This window comes from Vigna unguiculata, chromosome 7 (genome assembly GCF_004118075.2).
Source record: "Vigna unguiculata cultivar IT97K-499-35 chromosome 7, ASM411807v1, whole genome shotgun sequence".
Lineage (NCBI taxonomy): Eukaryota > Viridiplantae > Streptophyta > Magnoliopsida > Fabales > Fabaceae > Vigna > Vigna unguiculata.
The window spans coordinates 32,641,415-32,666,494 of NC_040285.1; the positions used below are offsets into that span (position 1 = coordinate 32,641,415).

A 25,080-nucleotide genomic window follows, 5' to 3' on the forward strand; every position below is an offset into this window, starting at 1 on the left:
GAAGGAAAAAATTTAAAAAGTTGCTGGCAATACCAAGCAGCGGTTCAAAGAAAACCATGTTTTTGATCCATTCCAAATAATGCAATCAGACACACAAAAAGTGTTTCACATGCACCTTATGGTTAGAAATGAAGTATTAAAGCCAAAGCATATAAAATTGAGTGAGTCTTCAAAGAAATAATTTCAATTCAATTATTTACATAGATTGGATCCAGTTATGGGAGCGTTTGGAAGAACTCATGGAGTTTCTTCGGGTTTTTAAAAGTAGTCTATGACCATACAAACTCCAATTTAGCTTATGCAAATTCACAATTAAACTTAGGATACGAGCCTTCGAATTATATACCTATTGAATAAGTACTAATTAAGTTGTTTACCTAAACACACCCTATGACTTATTAACTTCTTGTCATGGAAGAAGGAAACAGTATGAGTAGTACAGTGAAACTGATAAAATTAAATTCCAAAATGCTGCACAAAATCAGATGCACAAACTACAACGGGAATGCCTGTCAGCATTTTACTCACATGTGAACATCAAAATTAGGGATCAGTTTTCAAACACATAGAAGTTCTCTCCTTTAACTTCTAAAAGAACTAAAGCGCAGAGATAGATTTCAGCTTACGGAAGAAAATTCAATTGTTTCCTTCCCTTATAAGTATATATGAAAAACTTTATCCAAACAGGGCCTATGGCCTTCTTATAAGTTCTTTTTAAGCTTATGTGAGTAACTCATGATACAGGCTCTTGTGATAAACTCATTAAAAAGTATTAATTAAATTGTTTACCTAAACACATCATATGTATTATCAACCTCTTCTTGTCACACATTTAACAGTAAATCAGGATACGTATATGGTAGTATAGGGAAACTGATAAACCCAATTCACATTCAATATATTGCACCAAAATCAGATGCAAAAACTACAACAGTAGTGCCCTTTTCGGCATTTTATCCACATATAAGCATAATTAGAACTAAGTTTCAACAAGTTTCACAGCAACAGCAACAGCAACTACATGACAGATTTGATGAAAACAGTGATATGTTAATGATTTGGGATGTTAGAAATTTTTTATTTTATTCTCATATGTGCTTCATCAATTTAGAGATATAATTCTTAAGAAAGTAGAATGTAAACCAAATTCAACATTGCAAACTTGCTTGGTAAGTTGAGGTTTAACCTACCTATACACTATAAGTTGGTCTTATCTCTAATTGTTGTAGGTTCTTCAACATACTTCATTACAATGAGGACTGAAAATTTCAGGCATAGGACTAAGCGGAACCCAATGATGGGTGACACAAAGTCTAACAAACTTGACCAGGATAGGTTCTAAATGACTCTCTAGTTGATATGGTCTCTTTGGCAATAATAAAAAATTTAACTTTATGCATCAATTCTGCACAAAGATCAAGAATGAAGAAGTTCACATCACTTAAGCGTAAAGAAAGAAATGCAAAGTCACCACTATAATCACTAGATTCACAAATAGAAGTGAAGGACATTTACACTGAAACTACATAACTTTTTTAGATTAGCAAATGTTAGCTTTTGTTAGCCTTTGTTAGCCGAGAGGGGTAGCTCAAACGAACCCAAGACTGTCCCTTTCTCTCTTCCACTTTTACTACCAAGTCAACCTTACATCTCTCCCTTCAGATAAGGAACAATATGTCTGAAACTGCATAATAACATAACAGAACAATATTTTATCAGCAAGCAATCAAACTCTCACAGGTACTAGTACAAATAAAACCAGGAACTAAATTAACATGAGAAGAACAAAGTTGAAGGGAGGGTCTTGATGTGAAATATGCTATGACAATTTGAATCTCCACTAATGTCATAGAGAATTCAACACTCTTAACATACTCAAAAAATCCTTTGTGCTGATTAACTAATTCTGGGAATTTACAGAATAAACAAACGCTATCTTTTGGCAGAACAAGTTAGAAGCCTTCTCTCACAACCTTTACTTACAAAATATATACCTCGCATATGACTCAACCCTGGGTGCCCCCTCATACTTACACCGTAGTCCACAATTTAACTCCCTGTACCTTCCACATACTTCCCCCTTACCACAAAAAATAAGATCCCACTACAGGTCTCGTTAAAAAATCAGACATAAATTAGAAGACTTACATGAAATTATTCAGTTTCATCATAACAGCACCTCTACAAGTGCTTCAGCATTATGGGCATTCCAAATCCAATGCCATCATAAATACATAGCCAATTTATTGTTTCAATTTGGTTGGGCAACCTTGGATACGCTTTTTCGCCTCTTCAAAAACCCATCCATTAACTTGATATACGTATATTTATTTAAACCAATTCCCTTCTCTTCTGACTCTTGAAATAGTTTCATTGCCTCCTTGTACTTTCCCTGGGTACACAAATCACTTATTTGCTCTGAGTACATAATATCACCTGAAGCATCAAGCTCTTGGGAAGTTTCATGAGGTTTCACATCTTGCCCTGCCTCTAAAAGTTTTGACATGAATTTCTCAGCTTCCTCAGTCCTACCGGCATGAGTAAGCGCATTAACAATGGCATTATATGTATACCGGTTAGGCTCCAATTTTTTCCCTTCCATTTCAGTTATAAGATCAAATGCTTCCTCCAGTCTCCCTTCTTTGCAAACTGCTGATATCAATGTGTTGTATGTAACTACATCAACGGAAGCCTCTTTGGAAACCAATGAGTTAAAGAGTTTAAAAGCTTTCTCCAGCATGCCCTCTCTGCAGAGTCCTCGAAGGAGAATATTACGTGTAAAGATATCTGGTTTGAAGGACTTCCCTATCATTTTGTTATGGAACTCAAACGCTTTCTCTACCATTCCCTCCCAGCAGTAACCATGAATAACGATGTTACATGTAGACTCGTCAGGGACCAAACCCTTCTCCAAAAGCTCATTCAATTTATCCACTGCTTGATCAGTTTTCCAAGACAGGCATAACCCTCTGATTAGAGTGTTGTAAGTGACAACACTAGGAAGAATCCCTCTTCCCTTCATCTCCTCCCAAAGCTTCAACGCTTTGTCTTCCTGCTCAGCCTTAAAGTACCCCATGATCAGAGTTCCATAGGTCACCTCATCAAGAATATAACCCCGCTTCCCAGCCTGCACAGTTAACTCATACGCCTCTTCAAGCTTCTTCTCCATACACAAAGTATGTAACACACTGTTAAGAGTAAAAACATCTGGCTTCAAACCCTTCCTTGCCATCTCATCCATCATCTTAAACGCCTCTCCCAACTTCCCTGCTTTACAATAACCATTAATCATAGTATTATAAGTAAAACGATCGGGATAAACCCCACTCTCCACCATCCGCACCACAGCATCACTCGCCTCATCAATCTTACCTTCCTTACATAACCACTTAACCACTATATTGTGAGTCACCACATTCATCTCAACCCCCCTCAACTTCATCTCCTCAATCAACCTAAACCCCTCAACGCTGCCACACCACTTAAAACACCCATCAATCAAAGTATTATAAGTAACAACATCCGGTATCAACTTCAAACTCACCATCTCATCTCTAACCCTAATAGCCTCATCAATCTTCCCCTCATCACACAACCCCCTAACCAAGGTATTATAAGTCCAAATGTCCGGCAAGACACCATCTTTAGTCATCAAGTCAATAACTTCAGCAGCCTCCTTCAACCACTTCAACCTGCAATACCCATGAACAAGGATATTATAAGTATTCCTATTGGGAACCAATCCGACATTCTTCATTTCCGTAAGCACATCCCTCACTTTACTCAACTGACCTTTCTTGCACAGGGCATCTAAAATGGTGTTGTAGGTGACGTTATCAGGGAAACACCCGAATTCGGGCATTTGCTGAACAAGCGCAAGGGCGTGATCAAACTTTTTATGGCGGCAGTAACCGTAGATGAGGATGTTGAAAGTGTTGGTGTTGGGCTTGACGCCGAGGGCGACGGCGTCGTGGAAGATGCCGGAGGCGAGAAGGGTGGAGTGGGAGGAAAGGGAGCGGACGAGGGAGTTGAGGAGGGTGTTGCAGGTGAGGAGGTTGGGAGTAAAACGCAATCGTTTCATTTTTTGGAAGAGGAGATAGGCGTGGTGGGTGTGGCCGGTGTGGACGTAGGCGCCGAGGGCGGTGTCAAGAAGGGGTTTGGAGAGGGAGCGGCGGGGGCGGAGGAGGAGCGCGTGGAGGGCGTGGGTGCGGTCGGATGAGATGAAGGAGATGAGGAGGGACTTGGCGTCGGAGAATTTGCGGCGGAGGAGGAGGGGAGGGAGAATGGAGAGAAGCGCGTGAGGGGAGGAGCGTAGCGGAGGTGGAGCGTGGGTTTGGAGGCAATTGAAGAAAGAGAGGAGCGTGGTGGGATTGGAGCAGAGAGTGTTGCATGAGAGAATGGAGTCGATGAGAGTGGGAGTGAGGTGAGGGATGAAACGTTGAAGTTTCTCTGATTCCAATTCTCCATTCTCCTTCTTCTGTTGCAGAATCCTCGTCACGCCTTCCACCACCTCTTCCTCCCTCATCTTCTCTTTCTCTCTGCCCGGGGTTTAGTTTAGGGTTTTTCCTCTGCATAACATCATAAACAACAACAAAGAGAAAACCTCATTTAATTTTACTAAATTTTACATCCACGGATTTTTTTGTTCTTTTTAATTTTTTGTAAGTGGAGATGTAGTTTATATTTTGTCTCGTCTATTATTATTGACGTACCTCTATATTATTAAAAATAAATATTTTTTTGTGATTTTATATTTAATTTAAATTATGATATTGAATTTAATATAAAATATTATTAGTTTTTATTGTTTTGATAACTATTTATTATTGATTTTTATTATTTTATTTTTTAAATAATAAAGCATTCTCGTGTAGTAAATGGTAATATGAAGAACAATTAAAGAATATAGCACTAATAGTAAAAAATTTAATAGAAAACACTTAAAATTTAATTATACTTTGTTTACTAACTGAGATTGTCTTTGATTAGGGAGATGTTGATAAAGAAAGACTCTAAACTAAACCATAAATTCATTATCTTGAAAAAATAATAATTGCATCACTTAATTAATAAAAAAAGTTAAATAATATTACAAAATGTTAAAATTTTAAATATTAATTTTTTTAAAAAAGAATACTTTAAAATATATAAGTTTATAATAAGTTTAGCAGTCAGCACAATTCATGGTATTTCTATTTAAACAAAGATCATTCCAAAAAAATTTGAACCGAACAAATAATACAAATTTTAAAATTCTGGCAAAAATAGAGAATAGAAAAGAGATAGCAGCGATTCTTACTCATCCCCAATTGTTGCGTGTGAGGCGGTGGTGAGTACGCAGACATAATCTGGAATGGAAGCGACGAAGGTAGTAACAGTGAAAGCAATGGAAGCAACTCCGTTAACTTTCAAAGACTACGGCCAGGTCGTCGAGGCTTCGCCGGACGGCGATGAATTTGGTCCACACGACGCTCAACTCGACCTTACCCATGGAACTCCCAGGTTTCATCTTTCATTCAACCTTCAATTTTTAGGGCTTTTCTCACCCTCCCTCTGTTTTTTGCCTCTTGTTAATTCCACTCGTATTATTATAGAATTGAATTTTAATGCCATCCAATAGGTGCAACTTACAGGTAAATTGAATGTCTTAAGTTGAAAAAAAAAAAAAAAAAACATACATGGACATTGAAATTTTTCTTACCAACTGTTATCAGTATCTGCGTAACTCCAAACAATCATGAAGTAGTTAGTAACTCGAATTCAGATGAGGTACTTTCCTTATAAACGGTAGAGTTGAACTAGTTATGCCACCGTTAAAATCAATGCTTCACATGTATAGAGTAATAAAAGCAACCTTGAATGCCAAAATAACCTTGGTTTCTCAATACTTTTTCCTCCAAACATGCAAAAGGGTTTGTTTCAGAGGAAAAAAAGTGAGAGTTACGTGCTCTCCCGGGTTATAATACTCAGTGCAATAGGGGTGAAAGCAAACCGTCTGGTAAATTCAGGGACCACTTTTCAAGTGCGGGATATTTTGGGGAGTAAATTGCTATTTTGGTCTTTTCTGAAGTGTAAAAGCCGCAGTCTGGTCATTAATGCCAGTATCACTAGGACTTATAATTGGTTTGTTGGGTTACATTTAATATTTTATTGATTAGTCTATGCTTTTGCCATATATAGTTTTGTAGAGATTAGTTGATTGTTTTATTTAGTGTTGCAGTATCATCTCTGCTGTTAGGATTATATTTCCTTTTTCTTCTTTCTTTTTGTATTCGTAGATAAATTTGAGGTATCTTGTGCTCTAACTAGCCAACATAATCTGGTTACCCCTGTAAACCTATAAATCAAAATTCATTGGCATAGAAACCATGGAATTCATTGTGGAATCTTTGCAAAAACAGCGTCAAATATGATTTTCTGTGCATATTTTGTCAGCTTTATTAAGCTTGTATAATTACTCAACTCTCTTATTTGGATTGGTATAAAGCTTATGTATTTGATAGGTTCTACATTATGCATCTTGAGAATCGCCCGCTCAAGTTTTCTAGTATTACACATCATGCAAGCGTGACTCAGTGCCTCGGATCTGTTGGTGGGCATGCCTGGTATCTTGGAGTGGCAAAGTCATCCATTGTTGATTCAAATGAAACAAAGGATGACACGGGCAAGAAGATTGTGCAGTCCCGTTGCGGTCATTCATACGTGCCTCCTGACATTGATGGTGTCCAAGTTTTCAAGGTTTCAGGTTCCAAATTTCTTAAGCTTAACCGAGGAACGTGGCATGCTGGCCCTCTATTTAAGGCAGATGCAATGGACTTCTACAATCTAGAGTTGAGCAATACAAACGTGAGTTCTTCTCCTATCTTTTTTCCAGGATAATTTGGCAGCTGTATGCATCCTAGTTCATTTGTAAGATTTTATGTTTTAGTGGATGTTGCTCTGGCTCACATGGCCTTTTATTCTACGAACAGGTGATTGATCATACCCAACACAACTTTAAGGACAATGGAGTGGTCTTTTTAGTTGAGGAGTAACTTCAGAATTTTATCTAGTTTCCAGCATTTCAACTATTTCTGTATATTGTTGGTCAATAAATGACAAATGTCATTTGTATATAATTTCTGGGAAGTTCAGCGTTCTGCATCATGTGTAAAAATTTCATGCAGTTTGAACAAAAAATACAACATTCATCTTCTGCATGTTTGAACAAAATATATCTAATGGCTTATTAGTAGAGTAAAAGGGGAACCACTAATTTCGGACCTAATGGTGGTGGGGTTTAGTTAGTTTACACAAAGTCCTAAACTGTAACTTTGGCAACTTCTTCTTGCACCTCCGTACATTTCTCCTTGCAACCCCATACATTTCTCCTTGCAACCCCATACATTTCTCCTTGCAACTCCACAGGTTAAGTGAAAAGACATTTTTGCCCTTATCTTCCTCCATCTTCATATATTCACTAGCATCCCTTCTTCTTCCTTCACCTCCACCTCCACCTCCACCGGCACCCATATCTTCTTCCTCCACCTTTACCAGCCGGCTCCACCCATCACCTTCCTCAGAAAGACATTTCAGATTGTGCAACATCAAATGCAAAATAAAAAATAATTGTGTTTTGAAATGTATAAGCTGAAATATATATTTAATTTTGTATTTCAGAATATGTAATTGGAATATAACATTTAAATTTCAGATTGTACATTTTAAAATATACTTAAAATATAGTTTTTATACATTTTAGATTATATTTAAAATGTATAAAATATAGATTTTTGTATTTTAAATTATACATTCCAAAATTAAAAATGAAAAGAAAGTAAAATTAAAATTTTTAAATGTATGAAGGTCTGGAAAGAAATTGTGGAGGTGCAGAATGGAAGTTGCCTGTAACTTTTAAGAGCTATATGATCTAAAAGTTAATTGAGAGTTATGTTTTAAATTAAGTAAATAAAATGAATTCAGTTTTTTTATTTATTTTATTTTAAACATTCATTTTATTCTATGTGAATGTTTAATAAACAAAATTATGATGAATGTATGGTGCTGATAAAAAAAAATGATGAATGTATGGCATGCAGTAATTTTGGAAGCTTAAAATACAAATGTGCTGAATAAATTTAAAAGATTTTATGACTTGAGGTTAGTTTCAATGAAAATTTTAATGTTTCAATTGATAGTTTCGAACAAATTTGGATAGCGTAATTGATTCAGTTCATAAAACTTTTGCGCAAAGGAAAATTTGACGGTTGGGTAGAATAAAAAGTCAAATGTGGAAGAGGACCTTAGTGGTTCCCCTTTTACTCTACTAATAAGCCATTAGATATATTTTGTTCAAACATACAGAAGATGAATAAATTCATTGATTTTATGGGTTTTAAAAAGAACTTCGGATGCGGCGTCCATTTATAGTATTGATCAAATGAAAAATTCAACAGGAAAAGTTTTGGTTCTCTGCAAGTCATTCCAACCTCGATTTTGCCAGAAAACGAAAAGCTAATAACAGTAATTTTACATAATTTTTTTCTTGAAAAGGGTACTACTTAACAAAATTTTGTTAAAAGCAATTTACAAATCATGAGATAACACAGACTTTGATCGATGAGGTGAAAAAATAAATTCAGAAGTATTTGACTGTTCTGTCGGAGTGGTTGATGTATCTCCGTATTGATTATCATTACTCAGCTCCCATCAACTGCATGAGGAATTAGCACAGAACTTAATTCATTGAGATTCTTATAAAACAGGTGGTTGGTTAATATTTGAACTGCAGAAAAGCATGAGTAGTCACCTTGAATATATCTCCAAACATCCCCATGGGGTTCTTTCGCTGTACTCCAAAGAACCTCTCCGCAGTATCATCTAGCATCTGAATCACAGTTTGTCACATCAAATGCAGCACATGGCTTGAAATTACAGTTTCGTGCAAAAACAAAAATAACCTCAATATAATCACAGAACAGTAGTTAGAATTTTCATTGGACAATACGGATACGCCCATATATTCATTTGCTACCAACAACAGAGAGGAAAACAGATCATGACTTGGTCTGGTAAGTTATCTGACCTCATTGAACGCAGGTTCCCTTTCAATGCTTGGCCTAAAATTTACTCTTAGCATATTAAAAAGTGGTAGAGCATCTCTCTCCAACCTGGCATAACAGAAAAAAAAGGCATTATTGGTTTGCAACAAAAATGGAGCTCTAGATATTTGAAACTACAATAATAGAATCCATTAAAAACATAATCAAGTAGTCTCCCTAAATATGATTCCTATTAAGTGGTAACCAATTAATTATGTCTCTGTTCCTGTCCTTACAGCACAATAAGGTAATTTTAGTTTGATTTCTTTTGTTCCTATCCATTGTCCATAACAAAGTGAAGTTTTCAAATCCTGTCATAGATGAAATTTAGAAACAAATAAAATACTAAATAATCTTGGAACTGAATCGCTTCCGGTCCCCTTAAAACCCTTAAAATTAAAGTAATGCAAAATGCCCCTTTTGTGTGTCAGCATTTAGAACAGAAATTGATCAATTTTTTTGTTTAAGTTGAACAACATAAAAAACTTACGTTCGCAGAAGATAATTAATGAATTGCATCAACTCTGACTTAGGAAACGTAGCCTCAGCTGATTCGACTTGCGTCTTTATCTCTTCCATTAGTATGCTCGCGTCTCTCAAATTGCCTACAGATAAATACCTATAGTGCAAGAAATGAGCAATTCATCAGTTTGAAACATTGTTTAAATAAGCAGGGAATTACAGCTGAAAGACACTAACCAAACAAAACATGGACTTTAAATTTAGGCTTAATTAGTCGGATGGTACCAACTTTTGTTCAGATATGTCAGTTTGGTACCTATTTTTAAAAAGATATCAATCGAGTCCCAACTTTTGAAAAAATGTCTCAAAATTAGGTCTCTTTCAGAAAAAAATTATTAATGCCGTTAATTTTATTCATGACTTTTACCACTAAATATTAATATAAATATCAATACTTAATTTTGTAAGTCATTTTAAATATCAATATCGTTAACAGTGGTAATATTTTTTTTTTTTCTGAGAGGGACCTAATTGAAACATCTTTTCAAAAGTTGGGACTCAATTGACACCTTTTTAAAAGCAGATACCAAACTGACACATCCGAAGAAGAGTGAGTACTATCCGACTAATTAAACCTTAAATTTAATAAGCATGTTAACATCATCGAAAACAGTGGATTCACGTCTTTACACTTCAATTGTCACATAGGATGCCCACCGAAAGGGCATTGGTAGAGAGGTCATGGGGTTAAGTAACTATGCATACATCAATGATGATTAGTAAAACTGAAGTGAAAATTTGCTTCATTATCGCTTAAACTAGAGATACCAAAACATGGAGTGGAGGATAGCTTTAAACTGATTCTATTATCGGTTTCTTTTAAGTTTGTTTTTATTAGCAAGAAACAATATCCTAATCTTACATTCTGTGATCTGAATAGGAAGTGGTTTTTTTGACAATAAAGTAGATGAAAACTTAGCGATAATACATACTGCCAGATACAAGAGAAATATCTATGCACTACAGTTGTAATGAAATAAGAAAAACATAAATTTCATCATGGTATAAATGCATGTATTCAGTAGTCAGAAACATAACTAGAGAGAATTACATACTAAAATGCTTTTACCTTAAAACTGCCCGAGCAATGGCCAAATCGTCTTCACCAGGGTAACACTACAACATTTGAAAAAACAATCAGTTTATCCTTCCCAAAACTATACCATAAGAAAAAAGTAAATTCATCAGCTATCTCCTCCATTTAAGTTTGAGAATAAAAATAATATAACAGTCATAAGCATAAATAAACATCAGAAAAGTCGATCAAAGCTTTAGCAGAAAAGTAGATCAAAATCGTCGGTATGCCTCCCACACAATATTGGAAAGCTGAGCCAAATAACAAGGAATAAAAACCTTAGGAGGCTGACCTTGCCCAAAAAACTGACGAGAGTAGTAGCAAACTTCTTTGGATTATTTCCTTTCACGTAATGATATGTAACTTTAGCCATATCCTGCATGTAAAATGCAAATGGAATTCACTCGCTACATAAAAATCATAAAATTTAAATCTTTTAAAGTCAAGCAAAGCTTCAAAGCATAAAGCTATTTCCATAGCAGCCCCAAAATTCAGATATATCACTTGATCCAAACAATCTATGCAACAATGTACTCTAACTTAAGTTTTTTTTCTTTTTTTTATCAAAAGTTCATGTTAGGCATCACTATATTCTTTGACATCTCAGTTATATTGACATCCCAAACACATCTATGATGGTCATCATCACATGAAAAATATTATTAAAAAATAAACAATCATGGGGCCAAACCAAACCCATGATCAAAGAATACATGGCACACTTTAAACCAAAACTAAGCTCCCCTATACATTGGAAGTTTATATCTGTTATGAAAAAATTCAAACTAATACTAGAATGTAAAACAGAATACCATTTAAATTTCTCTATTTACCAAATCCATATTAGCCAACTTATTAATATAATGATCTTTTTCCCTAAAAATACGTAAAACTTTAAACTATGTATCTCTACAAAGAGTTAGACATTTCCTCCATCTTCCTCTAAGAATCCAAGGAACTATATTTTAATTATCAAAAGTTTTACACACCAAACTGAGTCACGTTCCAACCAAAGATGTGGGAACTTCTCCTTCTGAGCACACTCTATAGCATAGATAACTCCCATAAGTTCCGCATGAAGACAATTTTGCAGGCCCAAAAAATCAGAAAAACTACTAACATATTCCCCTTTACTACCTCTAAAAATACCACCACAAGCAGCCATCAATATTTACTTTGATCAAATGTACTTTTGGGAATTCCCAAATCACTGAGATTAAAGGAGAAGGGGTATAAAGACCAAGTCGGAATATCAAAAAATTTTAACACCTTAAAATCAGATATATTATAAATAGATTTAAACAAAGAAGAACCAAATTTTATATCAGCATTGCCTAGTCTCATGTAAACTGAGATAAATTCAAGGAAATTAAGGGTACATATAAGATTAAAAAAGGAGGTCCCTTTACCCAGCCCTTAAAAGTATCAGCTTAAAACAGCTACCACTAGAGCAAACAAGAGAAATAAGGAGTCTCCAAGCCTGACCTCCAGCATATCTTTAAAACAAACATTTGCGACTAAAATCACTGAAAAAGTAGTAGCTGAGAGACATCCGATAATTTCATCATCTCTATCTAGTGCCTAACCCTTTCTAACAATAACACTGGTCTAGAAGCCATAGCTAACTCAAGCTTTTTCAAAACCAATTTGAAAATAAATCAAACGTTTTCAGAGAAATGAGAGGACCTGCTACAATTTGCAATTTATCCAATTCTAAACCCAGAGAACGTTGGCAATTTCTTCTCATCTCAGCCAATTTTCTATAATTTTAACAGCTACCTAATTTATATTCCACCTCAATAACTAACAATTTAATTTTCCAAACATTCATGACATGGCTTCCGAATTCTCTGTATCCTAATAGACACAATGCACCCAAAAATACCTAAATTTAGCCAACTAATCAATGTTTATGTTAATTTGTTAAACGTTGATCCAGAAAAGCTTTTACATATCTACACTCGTGTTTTTCTTCCACATAAAAATCAAAGATAAGATTCAAGAAAAAAGAGTGTGAAACTTACCACCTCCGGACTTTCAGAAAATATGTATTCAGCTAGCATGATGTGCAGCTCTGGAGATCCATTAATACCTGCTCCATTTTCGGCAGACCACCTGAGTAGAATAGCAGCAAAGAGAGAAGATATCAAACAAACAAATTATCATAATCTAGAATTTTTCCCAACAAGTAATTTAAATTTCTGCACACTCATTATAATTATGAGCACAAAAGTCTTATTAACAATAGATTTGGGAAATACGAATGCTTTTTCTTCTGTAATATTTCCATTTCAGAAATAATACACACTTCGTTTCCATTACTGAGATATGTTTTCCCTTTTAATCACAACTGATATTTCTGCTAAAATATTGGGAACTAAATCAACAAGCTAAATAATTTTGAAGTCAGCACCTGGATTTGAGATATGATGAGGATCAATCAAGTCAGAAACATAGATGAGAGGATCAATCATAAATCCTTTCACATCTTACGCCCTCAATTAACATTAGAAATTCTTAGTACTGATCAGTTAATTCAACAAACAAACAAAAAAAAAAACATAAATGCATGTGCAGGCAGAACAAGTCAAAACACTTTCCTCATATAGGATATTGCAAACTTTTCTCTAATATAGCTTGTAAATTGAAACAGATAAAAGTCACCTCGACTTATGATAAAATAGATTCTCAGTTAAAAATATTAATAAGATATCTAAATGCATTAATATCTTTCTGTAAACTGAACAATGAATTAAACTACATCTTTTAAGATAAACACAACAGTATTTGACCTTAATTCGCAAAGAAAAGAGACAGGAGAGTGTTAAATGTTAAATATAATCTAGAGAATTTTAATGTGTTGAGTCTCACCTGATAGCAGCTTTTAAGAATGAGGAACAGCCCTCAACACGTGTCTTTGCACTTCCAATGCTTTCAGAAAGCTGCTGCATGTCATCAACATCCCACAGGTGTTGTGGCAATGGAACCCGTGGAAATGACTTATAGATTTTCTTGAGACGTTCTACCATTAACATTTAAAAATAGTTAGTAATAAGAACCACTGTTTCATGGTTAAATAATATATGAATAGAATGAATGCTTATATGCAAGTCCATGATTAAGTAATAATTAAGAACAATTTACATCGCATCACAAATAAACCCACAAAAGAAATAATGACCCAAAAATAAAACTACATAAGAAAGGATAAAGAACGAACCAAGAATCTCCTCATCATATGGAACTTTCCCTTTTCCTAATATCTCCACAAACGATAAAGCTAATTCTGCTCCACAGGTTACCTTCGATGAATAGGAAATAACTGTTAAACTTTTCTGTTTGACAGGTCTACTGAATGTTTTAAATATAATGGAAAGGATCCTCTCTTTTTTTTCTGTTAGATATTCACTACTAACACTCTAAATGAATTTTTTAATCTTTTTAAATGCATGTGAAGAGAGAAATGGTATACATTTATGAGATGCAATCCTCTCATATCAATTAATACAGATACGAACATATATACATACAAACATAGGGATGGGCCTAAGCCCATATACAAAAAAGTATCTAACAGCATTTCAGATGTCTCAGATAGGCAAAAATACATGATCTAGATAGGAAAAGTAGCCAATCATGTTATATAATTCAAAGCCCAGCTCACATAACAGCAGACAAAGGAAAAATGAGGCAGAGACATGGTCTTTGAAGCCATCACAGCTCCTCCAGCCCCCCACCCACCCACAGAAAAAAGGCTGATAGTAGAACAGTAGAAATGAACAATATAAATTACAATAATATAACACTATAAAAATTATAAAACTGATAAATGCGTATCTTTAAAGACATTGAAATAGAAAATGTAGAACCTGCCCATTTGACAATTGAATGCACGTTCCTGAATGTAGGATATCTAATGCTTCGGAGTACCTCTGAGCAGATACATATCTGCAGCAAAGCATGTATGCTACATTAATGACTACACCTTATCTGATTAGTATGGATTAGCAAATGGAGTTGTAGACCAAAATAGTAAAGCTTGAACAAAAGAAAACCAAGGTTCATAACAAGATTGACCAAAAAAAGGGAAAGCATATTTACAGATAAATTAATTTGAATAGAGAACCAAAAAAGATGTTCCAATTTCAAGAGCAGAGGGTAAGATGCACCATAAAAGAAACCAGAAAATACAAACTAAAATGAAATAGCATTTAAAAAAGAATCCCATATGTTCTACACTAGAAAATATAACCTTGCCTTCTTTGCTCATAAAACTCAAGGGTGTGTTAGATAGAACAGCAAGAACAACTCAGGACAACCAATTAATTCAGAGCACAACTTTCTATCCTGTACGTTGTTTGATGAACAATGAATAAAACAAATTTAATAACACAGAGGACTTAGTCCTTCCAATGTGATTTTGGTTTGGGTTTTCATCTTCCGGTGAAATCTCATTGACCATGACAACTATGCCCTCCCAAGAACTCCTTTAGCAACCTCACACAATGTTCTCTTTTGAATATCCTTAACCACCTCTTTTTCTTCAATCTGTTACATTTCCTTTATATTTCTTTTTGTTTTTAATTGAATTATGCTCAACAACTAAGTTTTTCTAATTGGTATTTTAGTAGAATATTCACTACTCCCCTTTCTTAGTTTCTTATGTTGAAGATTGTGCCTCTTGACAACTTCATCTTGGCACTCTAACCCTTGAATTCAACTTTGTTAAAAAGGTGAGTAGGAGTGAACAGATGGGATAAGGATATGCGGGGAGAGACAGTGAGAAAGTTACATGCCAAAGGGAGTGGATTCCTTTTTGTTAAACTATATTTAAGACACACATTAAACTAAAACCATGTGTTTCTATGGCAGCATGAATGTTTCATTACATTGAGAAAACAAAATCAATATAATAAATTGAGGAATTTGATATCCTCTAAGAATAAAGATATGATACGAAAATAAATAAAAATATTCCTAATAATACGTGTATAATCTAGATATTCTTCAATATATAGGATTTCTATAATTATAATACTCCCCCCTCAAACTGGAGCATAAAAGTCTTATGTGCCTAGTTTGCTTCAAAATATGGTCGATCTTTAGTCAGCTTAGAGACTTATTGAATATGTCAGTCAACTCTTCACTAGCGGTGGTTTCTCCAAACTCCATTTTTTTCTCATATGAAACAACAATCTATCTCAATATGTTTGATCCTACCGTCTAAGACAACATTAGAGACATAGCACTTTTGAATAAAATATTTATTTTTGCGGGATAATACCGTCCTTACCATACATATGATAACAATGTCATCCACGTATGTAATGTGATAGATAAATATTTGGAGAGAATGATACTACGACAAACAATAAGTAACATAATTTGTATCATTCTAAATTGATAGATGACCATTCGAAAACATCCAAACCATGCATGGAGTGATTGCTTGAGACCATATGGAAACCTATGTAGATGACATATCATATCAAAATGACTCTCCCTATGAAACAAATTCAAGAGGATGCTCCATTTAAACTTCCTCATCTAGATCATCATGTAGAAATGCATTTTTTATGTCAAGCTGAAATAGAGTCAAATGATGAATGGCTACAATGGAAAAGAGAAGTCAAATAGACGTAATTTTGGCAACAGGAGATACAGTGCCATTAACCTTGGCCATAGATTTGTGTATCCTTAGGCAACCAAGCTAGCTTTATAGTGCTCACATTTTATCATTAGGTATCGTTTTAAGAGTATACAACCACCGATACCCAACAATTGATTGGCCAACTAGAAGAGGAACCAAGTCCCAGTACCACTACTTTGAAAGACACATCTCATTGACCATTGTTTGTCGCCACTCTGGGTGAGTTAAAGCTTCACCTGGAGACTTAGGATTAGTATGTATGTTGTATTATCCCTTACATTTTAGCAAATTAAACAGACCTTAAATCTATACAAACTTGGAATTCACCAAAACAAAACATTGCTTTAGATTACACTATCCAGCAACCCCAAAAAATAAGTATGTTATGAAAATTTATGGTATTGCTATCCTCTTCATCAATGATAAAAATTCCTTTTCAACAGCCCCAAATGATGAATGATGCCTCGCTATTTTAGTACTCTGTTATCCCTAGCTTGTAACTTCTACTACATAAACTAGTTTCGTAAAAAATGCACTAGTAGACGAAAGAAATAGCTATGCAAAAATTAATTACTTGCGCTTTAAAGTAGCAGTTCACGTTGAAGATCGCATAAAGAATATAAGGTAGACGGTGTACATTTCTCTTGAAGAATAAGTAACAAGAAGACACTGTACGAACCTGGCACTAATGGATTTGTACATTTGCTGAGCACCATAATAATTTCCCTCGTTCACAACCTTCTCCAATTTTTCAATATTCTGCACGTTGCAAACGCAAGAAACTTGATATGATACAAAAAAAAATGTAATGAAGCATAGAAAGAAAAAATTTCAGAAAGAAACCTCAAAAATAAAAAACAAATCAAAAGGAATAGAGAGTATAACCGTTAATTTTCAGACAATGCAACCGTTCATCGTCCAGGAAAAAAAAACATACAGTTTATTTATTATGAAAAATGAAAAATAAAAAAGATTTCGTTAAGAGGAATCTTGAAAAGGCAGAAGCAAAAAATCGAAGAATCGCAGATTTTGCTTACCTCTTGAGCGGGAGGTAGTTCGACTCTTCTGGATCTCTGTCGCGACATGACGACGACGCACTCTTCGTGCTTTTGCCAATGAAAAACTAAAATTGGGAAAAAGGAAAAAAAAAATGAGTATTTATAAAAGGACTATTAGGAGAATTTTGAGTTTCTCTAGGGACTAAAGTGAAAATAGAAAGTTTTGTTAAACAACCTTGGTGGTTAAGGGATAAGGAATAATAGGAAAATTGCGGTGTGAGGAAGATGAGTTGCAGAGGGTTTGTGAGAGGAGCTTCGTTAACTGCAAATGCAGTGTGGCATCGAAGAAGTTTCTTCCCAACGGTAACGGTTAGCGTCCACCACCGGAAGTTGTTAAAGTTTCAGAGCTTCTCTTCAACCACCACTTGTTCCTCTCTTCCGCCTCCGGATTTGCCTCGTTTGGCAAAAACTGCTCAAATTTCACTTACCCCAAACGAGGTTTTGCTTTGTTTTCTGTTATTTCATTTCCTTTCTAACTGTAAATATACTTTTCATCTGAATTTCAAACGTTAAAAAAATATGTTATTGCAGGTTGAAGAAATTGCCCCCAAAATTCAACAAGTTGTAGACTGGTAAGTCGAAACCCTCTATTTTGTAACAATATTTAATTGTATATTTCACTTCATATTAAGGAGATTCATTAGTAATTTTATGGCATTTAGTAAATTTTGATTGATAATATAGAATAACACTGATAGTTAAAAAGAATGTGATAGAGAGTGTGTTGCGAACCGGAAATTTGGATTCTGGAGGCTTTTTAGTTGGTTTTTGAGGACTAGCTGTTTGTTTCTAACTGCATATTTTGTTGTATTTGTGGAGATTATGCTTGCAGTGAACAAAACTTTTGAATTTGGATTGACTTGTATTGTGTGGCAGGTTTGGACAACTACAGGGTGTTGATCTTGAAAACGTTGAACCCTCCATCAGAGCAGGTTCTTTGTGAATACTTATCATTGCTTTCATCATCTATCCATGATTTCATATCCTTACATTGGATTTTCGGTACTGTTTGATTGCACCATATCTGGATGCCAAAAAAATGTTTCGAAATGCATAAGGCAAGTTCTTTCATCTTCCTTTTTTGTTGTGGATTTGGGAGGGTTGTTAATTGTGATTGCATTACATTCTTTCAGTAGAAAATGCATTGCATTGTTAGAGTGTTTTAGTTTGATAAAGTATGAGACCAGAATGAATGTGACAATGATATTGCTACCTTGTACTAAAGCTAATCAATACCTTGGCAAATGAACGGTATTATCCACTTTCTAGTCATTGATGTCTTATACTTCAACTTGGTCATGCTAGTCTCTTCAAATAATTGTGCTAATTGCCTGGGGTGGTTGTCTTTTGTCTATAACTTTTCATGAACAACCAGGAGGAAAACGCTATATCAATTGACATGTTAAAGTGATTTTCAGTTAATGTGTTTTCTACAACTTGTTATGTTCATTGGTTCTTTTACATGACTCGCAGAAAGCATCGTTTGCTCATTGGTTTGACTTCGCATTTTTTATTTGCTAATTATTTTTGTGTTATCTGTGTAGAAACTGAAAACAATTTGCGTGATAATGCTCCTGAAACATTTGACCATAGGTGAGTGGGTTGTTGTTCTTGTTCAGTATATGCCAATTGGACATAACTGGAAAACTAACGGTTCTAGCATGGTGTGTGCTTGACAGGGACGCCATGATCGCTTCTGTCCCGAGCTATGAAGAGCCTTATATCAAAGTTCCGAGGGTCTTAAGCATGGACTAAAGTTAAAATTGCTTACTTGAGTTATTTGGTATAAGGAAAAACACATTAAAATTGCTTTTTCTGTACTTTGAATCTCTTGGTTTCTTATTTGACCCAACTTTTCTTTTGGATTTTTCGAGAGAATTTAGTTCGGCCTGTGAACTCTGCACCTGCACTGAGTTAAAGTTATAGTCATGTGACTAGAATAAATATACTTATCCCATACCTACATGTATACTAATATACATTTACATTCATGTACAAATATAATTCCTTATACATGTAGGTTTTCAAAACAAAACAATGTATAACATGTTTATACCAGTAAATAGCTGGAGATACAGCATTTGATAAACATCTCCAAGAAAATACATCTCTAAGTCTAGCACTCTGTCTATCCAACATATGTATTATCATTGCTTGTTGTGTCAAAAATATTATCATTATTATAATTCAAACAATGACTCAAACATAACTAATCACTTTTAATTTTTCTTTCGAATTAGGTTTTTTTGTTTACAAAACTCAAACATAATACTTTAGTTAAAGAAATCAAAACCACTATCATCGAACTAAAGACTTGTTTATTTAATTATTACTTAATGTATTGACTAAATTTAGCCTCTAGAGTAAGATTTTTGAATACATTTAGGATCAAGAAAATGTAAAACACAAATGATGGTTTTTAATGAATTTCAATGATAAATACAAAATAAAGTAGTATATCAAATGAAAAGTGTTTGGGACGAAAAGATATGTTATTCATATATAGGATGTTTATGAAACATTTGAAAGAAAGAAAGAAATAATTAATTTGAATATGTTTGAAAGAAAAAAAGTTGTCCCTAAAGCATATTCTTTACTGATCTTCATTGGCTCTGTAAGTTTGAAAATATAAATTTTTCTTTCTTTTTTTCCCATACAATATTTTGTGATAATCTCTTTGGAAGAGAAAGTACCTTTCGTACTGCTATTTGCAAGCATTAGCTTCAAAGAAACATAAATGGCTGCTCCAATATAATCTTCATGCTTGAGAAGGACTCTAGTGATTGCAGATATTTGTAGTGCATTTCTGTGTGACAAAGTTTTCGATCATCACTTACTATAGTGCTATTGAACCGTCTTCTTCAATCACAATGATGCCTTTCACTCAACCAGAGTTAATATTCCATTAAAGTTTATTTCATAATTCTTTTTTAATTTTACTTACTGCATTTTTTTTTAGCAATTTTTACTTATTAGTGACATGATGGCTCAAGCTTTGTTTATGACCTATTGAACTCTTATTCTGTGATTATCAATGAAACTAAAATTGTGTCTTCAACTTAATAACAACTAAATCAACAGTATTTGTATTTATCTGTCTATAAAATGTTTTTTCGAGTAAGAAATGATGTTAATGTCAGCGCCAATTGATGATAGTGTCAATTTCTATTAGAGACTTATCTGCAACTGTAATGATGAAAAAAGGTGTAAGTATAATTTTAAAAAAATCCAAGAAATCTCATTCTATCTTAATCTTATCTTTTAATGGATGCTGATAAGAAGACTTTTGCATCTATTAGCTAAAGTTTTGTTTTTTATACAAAAAAAAAAAGTATTTTTAATAAAATAAGTATTTATTATCACTTAAACTTATTAAAAAAAACAGAGTTTTGTGTTTTCTTTAGAAACAACTTAAAGTTGCTTCTCATAAAAGATCACATGAGTGAGAGATAAAATTTTAATCTAAAAAAAAAAAAACTTTTTTCACGATCACAAATATCATTTGTTGCCCAAATAAAATGATGTAGAAATAAACAATTTTTAACCATCATTTATACTTTTAACATCAACAAGGAGACTCATTTTTCTGACTAAGACACAATCATCCATAATGCATCATCTTTCAAACAAAGATATCTTAATGAACATTTACATCTCTAAAGTTTTTTTTTTTTTATCTTTAGAATATTTTGAAACAAATAGATTATGTGTATTATTATATTAATGGCTTTAACGGAAAATTAGGTGTATGTTGGTAATGATAAAATGGAGGTGAGAACATAGATTTGTTTGGCAATAAGTTAGTGGGGAGTTAGTGGAAAGATATATGGCTAAAAATGATTCATGGCATGGCCATTTAAGATTTAAAAGTTGGAGTTCCTTGACTTAGTTATATATGCTGAAAGTGATTGCCATGATCGCTAAGATGAAGGAGAAACAATGATGCTTCTGTCTTTTTATGTTACAGAAAAAACGCCAAACCTAAACCTATGACATCGTGTGCTTTCTATAAAGCACTATACCATGAACGAAAGGGACAACATGTGAACATAATTTTTTCTTTCAGAAATTTAGTAAAGCCTATAACTGGATTTATCTTAATGTAGGATATTTTAATCAAATTGCAATAAAACTATGTGTATGGTGGTATTAATAATATATAGTACAAAAAATAAATCATTGAATGGCACGAGTTTATAAACTAAAAGTTATAGATATCTAAAATATCTTTATTATTAATAAAAAATTGTAAATCAAAATTTAAATTATTTTCTAACATTAAATAATAAGATTTTAGTTGCTTACTATTATTATAGTATAAATTAGCCTCTAAATTAGAAATGAACTAAGACTCTAATAATAATAAATATCTAATACATCAGTAACTACTATGTTAGAGACCTATTAATAATTTTGTTTAAAAATAATATTTAACTCAGTTAATATAGTATCTAATTATCTTTTATTTCAAAATTAGTTTCTGTTTAATGATTTTCTTGTAATAATGTATAAAAATATTAGTAAGAAAAAATTTATAATTGTAACATCTAATATAACACTAATTAATCTCTCATATATTGAACAAAATATTAAATAATTATTCTAAATGGAATATATGATATAATTTTAACTTGTGTTATTTCAAAAGTGTTATTAGACCTCTAAAAGAAATATTTTTTGTTTTCTTTAACGAACACTAAAGACAAAATATAATTATTTAAAATTTTGAGATAAAAAAAAAAGATTTCACATTTTATAAGAGTAAATGGAAGGATTTTTTAAGGATAAAGAATAAATAATTTTTTTAATGGGAACCAAAAATCAAAATCTCCTAATCTTGCTCATTAAGTTCGGTCTATTTTTACATTTTGTAAGAAATAATTTTGTTTGGAGAACTATAATCACACAACACAGATCTTATTTGAACATTTTTTTTTCCAACAAAAGATCAAATGTTTGATTTATCATTTGGTGATTCGTTAGATCCAATTTCCTTCGTCATCTATTTAATCTGTTTATTCATTTCTATTTTCTGACTTTTTTATGAAACATATGCTTATTGACATCGCTAAAGCATGTAGATAAATTTATCACTAATGAATAAATTTTAAAAAATCAGGAAAAAATTGATGGCCGTGATATATACAGATGAAATTATACGTCTAAGAAATAAAGATCATCGTTAGAATAAACTTTTTAAATATTATTTTAATATTATATTAAGGAGTGAACTTTAAATTTAATTTAACTCTCATAAAATTGTGAAGTTTGCATCTTTATTTATATATTTTAAAATTATTTTTTAATTTTTAATCAATATAAGACTTCCAAAATTAAAAGAGTGACGTAAAAGATTATAACAAATTTAGAAAGTAAAAACATAAAGAAAATTAATTGGTGTTGTGGAATTGAATTGAAGTAAGTTCCAATAAAGTTATTCTCTGTAGCATGCATCATGATCAGTTAGTTCCATGCAGTTTAATTTCTTATATTTACTAACAACAAAACACAGACAACACATCAAATTCATAAGCAAACCATGTCTAAAGAAAATAAACCATTTTATTTAACAAAAAGTTTTGCATCTTAAACTTCTACACTCACAACCTCTTAACCTCACACCATTAATTTTTTTTTTTCATATACCATAGTAACTATAGATATAGTAATGTTATAATATCACACTATGATGAGAAGACACACATAGCTAGCTATATATTTCTTTATATATATAGCTCCATGTTACAATAATTTACCCATGGCTGTTTTTGCTCTTAGATGCTGATGGCATCCGATTATTATCACCGCCACCATTTCCTCCACCGTAGCCACCACCACCAGAGTTCCCAGCGCCACTTCCCGACCCATAACCACCGCCACGAGCACCACCACTACCCCATCCATATCCATACCCGGTACCAGACCCAGAACCGGATCCATATCCATATCCATATCCTCTGCCAAAACCAGTTGGAGAACGACCCGAGCCTGATCCAAACCCATAGCCGGTGCCGGGTCCGGAGCCCCACCCCCAGCTGTATTCCCAATTTGCACCACGGCCAGAACCACTTCCCCCTGTTGGGTTTCCGGAGGACGGTGCACCGCCGGTTGACATGTCGAAAAGGAGCTTCCTTCCGCCGGTTGCCGCTGTGGTGGAAGTGACGAAGAAGAAAAGAAAGAGAAGAAAGTGCTTCAGACTGTGATTGTGTGTTAACATTTTTGGGGTGGTGTTGTGTTATATGGTGTGATTAGGAGAAGTTTTTTTTTTTTTTTTGTGGAGAAGTCTCTTGTTCTCTCACATCTACCTTAGAACTGTTTTTTATCAAGAAAGTGAGGTTAGGGTAGAGAAAGAGTGAGGGAATGTGATTCTTGTGAGGTTTGACGCGGGAATGCATTGTGCATGAAAGTGCTTATATAATGGGTTTCAAGAAGATGATGATGATGATGATGTTCTTAAATGAGATATGAGTCACAAGACTCACAACCCGTGATCTTCACTTAGTGCATTCTTTCACTTTTTCTTTTTATTTGCTTTTCGTTTTTTATTCAAGAGACAACAACTTTTTTCTTCGTTTATCTGAATATTGCAGTAACAATAATACACAGTGTGAGGAAAAAAACTGAGTGGTTGAAAAGGAGAAACATGAGGAGATTTCCACCACCGACTTTCGGGTAATTGATGATTCTAAATACAAGTTGTGGACGCTACCATTAGTGTTATATATATCGGAAAACCTGCATCATCTTTTTCAACCTTTTTCCCTTTCTATTCTGCTTCTGGTATATGGTATTTAGATGGCTACCAAAATCATCTTTTTTCATCTGTTTCAAATGTTAATCGTTGAATTTGACCTAATCAAGTGAAGATTGTCATTCCAATTACTTATGTTTGGCCACTTGCGCAAACTTCTTTTTATAGGCTAAGTGATGACATTGTGAAGCAGGTTTTGGTGGATGGGATCATTGCCAAATCTCAATCACTTTCAACTTTATTCTAACCAGTCATGCCATTTCAAACACAATCATGCTGTCAATTAAATTTTTTAAATCACTTTGTTAAGTTATTTTCTCTGTTCAAAGGATCATTTCTTTATTCCTGTTTTATAAATTAAGCAAAGATGTTGGTGGGACACTATTTATAAGATTTTCTTCAATCACAAAAATTACATAGAACTATATCACGTGTGTCAATTGTCTAAATAACAAATTGTTAATTTTGTTATACATACATATAATACTTTTTATTTATATTTTTCAACATATTTATTAATAAACCAAATATATGCTTTGCACAAGCCACCAATTGCATGGATTAGTTTTTATATAATGTGAAATTTTAAGTATTTGATCTGCTTTAAGAATTAAGTTTAATATATATAAGGGTATTTAATATGTTAGATTACTCTATGATTCAACCCAATTATATTTTGAGATTTATTTATAATTCAGACAAATTTTTGAACTAATCAAATCTAAATTAACTCAAATTTACGGGAGTTGATTGATAGATTTAGTATGGATGGTCTAATACTAATTACATATTCACTTTTATGATTTTATACTATGTACAAATTAAATCATTTTGTTTTATTATTTTTCTTTTATATCTTGGATTATTTTAAACAAATATGACTTATTAAATTACCTAAAAATTTTGAAAACATTGAATATTTTGATATAAAAAAAATGATATTA

General features: G+C 33.3%; 5 protein-coding genes across 6 annotated transcripts; 2 read left to right on the forward strand and 3 right to left on the reverse strand.

Annotated features, from left to right (window-relative positions):
• Positions 1-1,122: 1,122 nt before the first annotated feature.
• Positions 1,123-4,615, reverse strand: LOC114191977 (pentatricopeptide repeat-containing protein At2g16880). The gene is made up of 2 exons (XM_028081460.1): positions 2,149-4,615; positions 1,123-1,684 (listed from the first exon to the last, which is right to left on the reverse strand). The coding sequence occupies exon 1, from the start codon at positions 4,523-4,525 to the stop codon at positions 2,252-2,254; it is 2,274 nt and encodes a 757-aa protein (XP_027937261.1). The 5' UTR covers positions 4,526-4,615; the 3' UTR covers positions 1,123-1,684; positions 2,149-2,251.
• A 595-nt stretch (positions 4,616-5,210) lies between these two features.
• On the forward strand, positions 5,211-7,141 carry LOC114190294. Of its 2 annotated transcripts, none has more exons than XM_028079124.1 (3): positions 5,211-5,502; positions 6,488-6,846; positions 6,972-7,141. In XM_028079124.1, the coding sequence occupies exons 1-3, from the start codon at positions 5,451-5,453 to the stop codon at positions 7,032-7,034; spliced, it is 474 nt and encodes a 157-aa protein (XP_027934925.1). In that variant the 5' UTR covers positions 5,211-5,450; the 3' UTR covers positions 7,035-7,141. The 2 variants fall into 2 exon arrangements, with proteins under 2 accessions (XP_027934925.1, XP_027934924.1); XM_028079123.1 differs by having other exon boundaries at positions 5,215-5,502; positions 6,504-6,846.
• A 1,239-nt stretch (positions 7,142-8,380) lies between these two features.
• On the reverse strand, positions 8,381-17,579 carry LOC114192160 (Golgi to ER traffic protein 4 homolog). Its single transcript, XM_028081784.1, has 13 exons — positions 17,561-17,579; positions 17,365-17,450; positions 17,007-17,086; positions 14,547-14,625; positions 13,898-13,979; positions 13,549-13,699; positions 12,702-12,792; positions 10,970-11,053; positions 10,672-10,718; positions 9,571-9,699; positions 9,065-9,149; positions 8,789-8,866; positions 8,381-8,692 (listed from the first exon to the last, which is right to left on the reverse strand). The coding sequence occupies exons 2-13, from the start codon at positions 17,410-17,412 to the stop codon at positions 8,675-8,677; spliced, it is 972 nt and encodes a 323-aa protein (XP_027937585.1). The 5' UTR covers positions 17,413-17,450; positions 17,561-17,579; the 3' UTR covers positions 8,381-8,674.
• Positions 17,548-19,420, forward strand: LOC114192161 (glutamyl-tRNA(Gln) amidotransferase subunit C, chloroplastic/mitochondrial). Its single transcript, XM_028081785.1, has 5 exons — positions 17,548-17,823; positions 17,917-17,957; positions 18,262-18,317; positions 18,930-18,978; positions 19,065-19,420. Exons 1-5 carry the CDS (start codon positions 17,611-17,613, stop codon positions 19,138-19,140), a joined length of 435 nt encoding a protein of 144 aa, XP_027937586.1. The 5' UTR covers positions 17,548-17,610; the 3' UTR covers positions 19,141-19,420.
• A 3,507-nt stretch (positions 19,421-22,927) lies between these two features.
• Positions 22,928-23,859, reverse strand: LOC114189893 (putative glycine-rich cell wall structural protein 1). Its single transcript, XM_028078617.1, has one exon. The coding sequence runs from the start codon at positions 23,600-23,602 to the stop codon at positions 23,138-23,140; it is 465 nt and encodes a 154-aa protein (XP_027934418.1). The 5' UTR covers positions 23,603-23,859; the 3' UTR covers positions 22,928-23,137.
• Between the last annotated feature and the right edge of the window lie 1,221 nt (positions 23,860-25,080).

Bases quoted from the DNA above. Each gene is read 5' to 3' on its own strand.
- LOC114191977 (XM_028081460.1), bottom strand. From the start codon at position 4,525: ATGAGGGAGGAAGAGGTGGTGGAAGGCGTGACGAGGATTCTGCAACAG.
- LOC114189893 (XM_028078617.1), bottom strand. From the start codon at position 23,602: ATGTTAACACACAATCACAGTCTGAAGCACTTTCTTCTCTTTCTTTTC.
- LOC114192160 (XM_028081784.1), bottom strand. From the start codon at position 17,412: ATGTCGCGACAGAGATCCAGAAGAGTCGAACTACCTCCCGCTCAAGAG. The intron at 9,700-10,671 runs GTAAAAGCATTT...CTTGCACTATAG, and splicing joins ATTGCTCGGGCAGTTTTAAG to GTATTTATCTGTAGGCAATT. The intron at 9,150-9,570 runs GTAAGTTTTTTA...CTGTTATGCCAG, and splicing joins ATTAATTATCTTCTGCGAAC to GTTGGAGAGAGATGCTCTAC.
- LOC114192161 (XM_028081785.1), top strand. From the start codon at position 17,611: ATGAGTTGCAGAGGGTTTGTGAGAGGAGCTTCGTTAACTGCAAATGCA. The intron at 17,824-17,916 runs GTTTTGCTTTGT...ATGTTATTGCAG, and splicing joins TTTCACTTACCCCAAACGAG to GTTGAAGAAATTGCCCCCAA. The intron at 18,318-18,929 runs GTTCTTTGTGAA...TTATCTGTGTAG, and splicing joins TGAACCCTCCATCAGAGCAG to AAACTGAAAACAATTTGCGT.
- LOC114190294 (XM_028079123.1), top strand. From the start codon at position 5,354: ATGGAAGCGACGAAGGTAGTAACAGTGAAAGCAATGGAAGCAACTCCG. The intron at 5,503-6,503 runs GTTTCATCTTTC...TGTATTTGATAG, and splicing joins CTTACCCATGGAACTCCCAG to GTTCTACATTATGCATCTTG. The intron at 6,847-6,971 runs GTGAGTTCTTCT...TTCTACGAACAG, and splicing joins TAGAGTTGAGCAATACAAAC to GTGATTGATCATACCCAACA.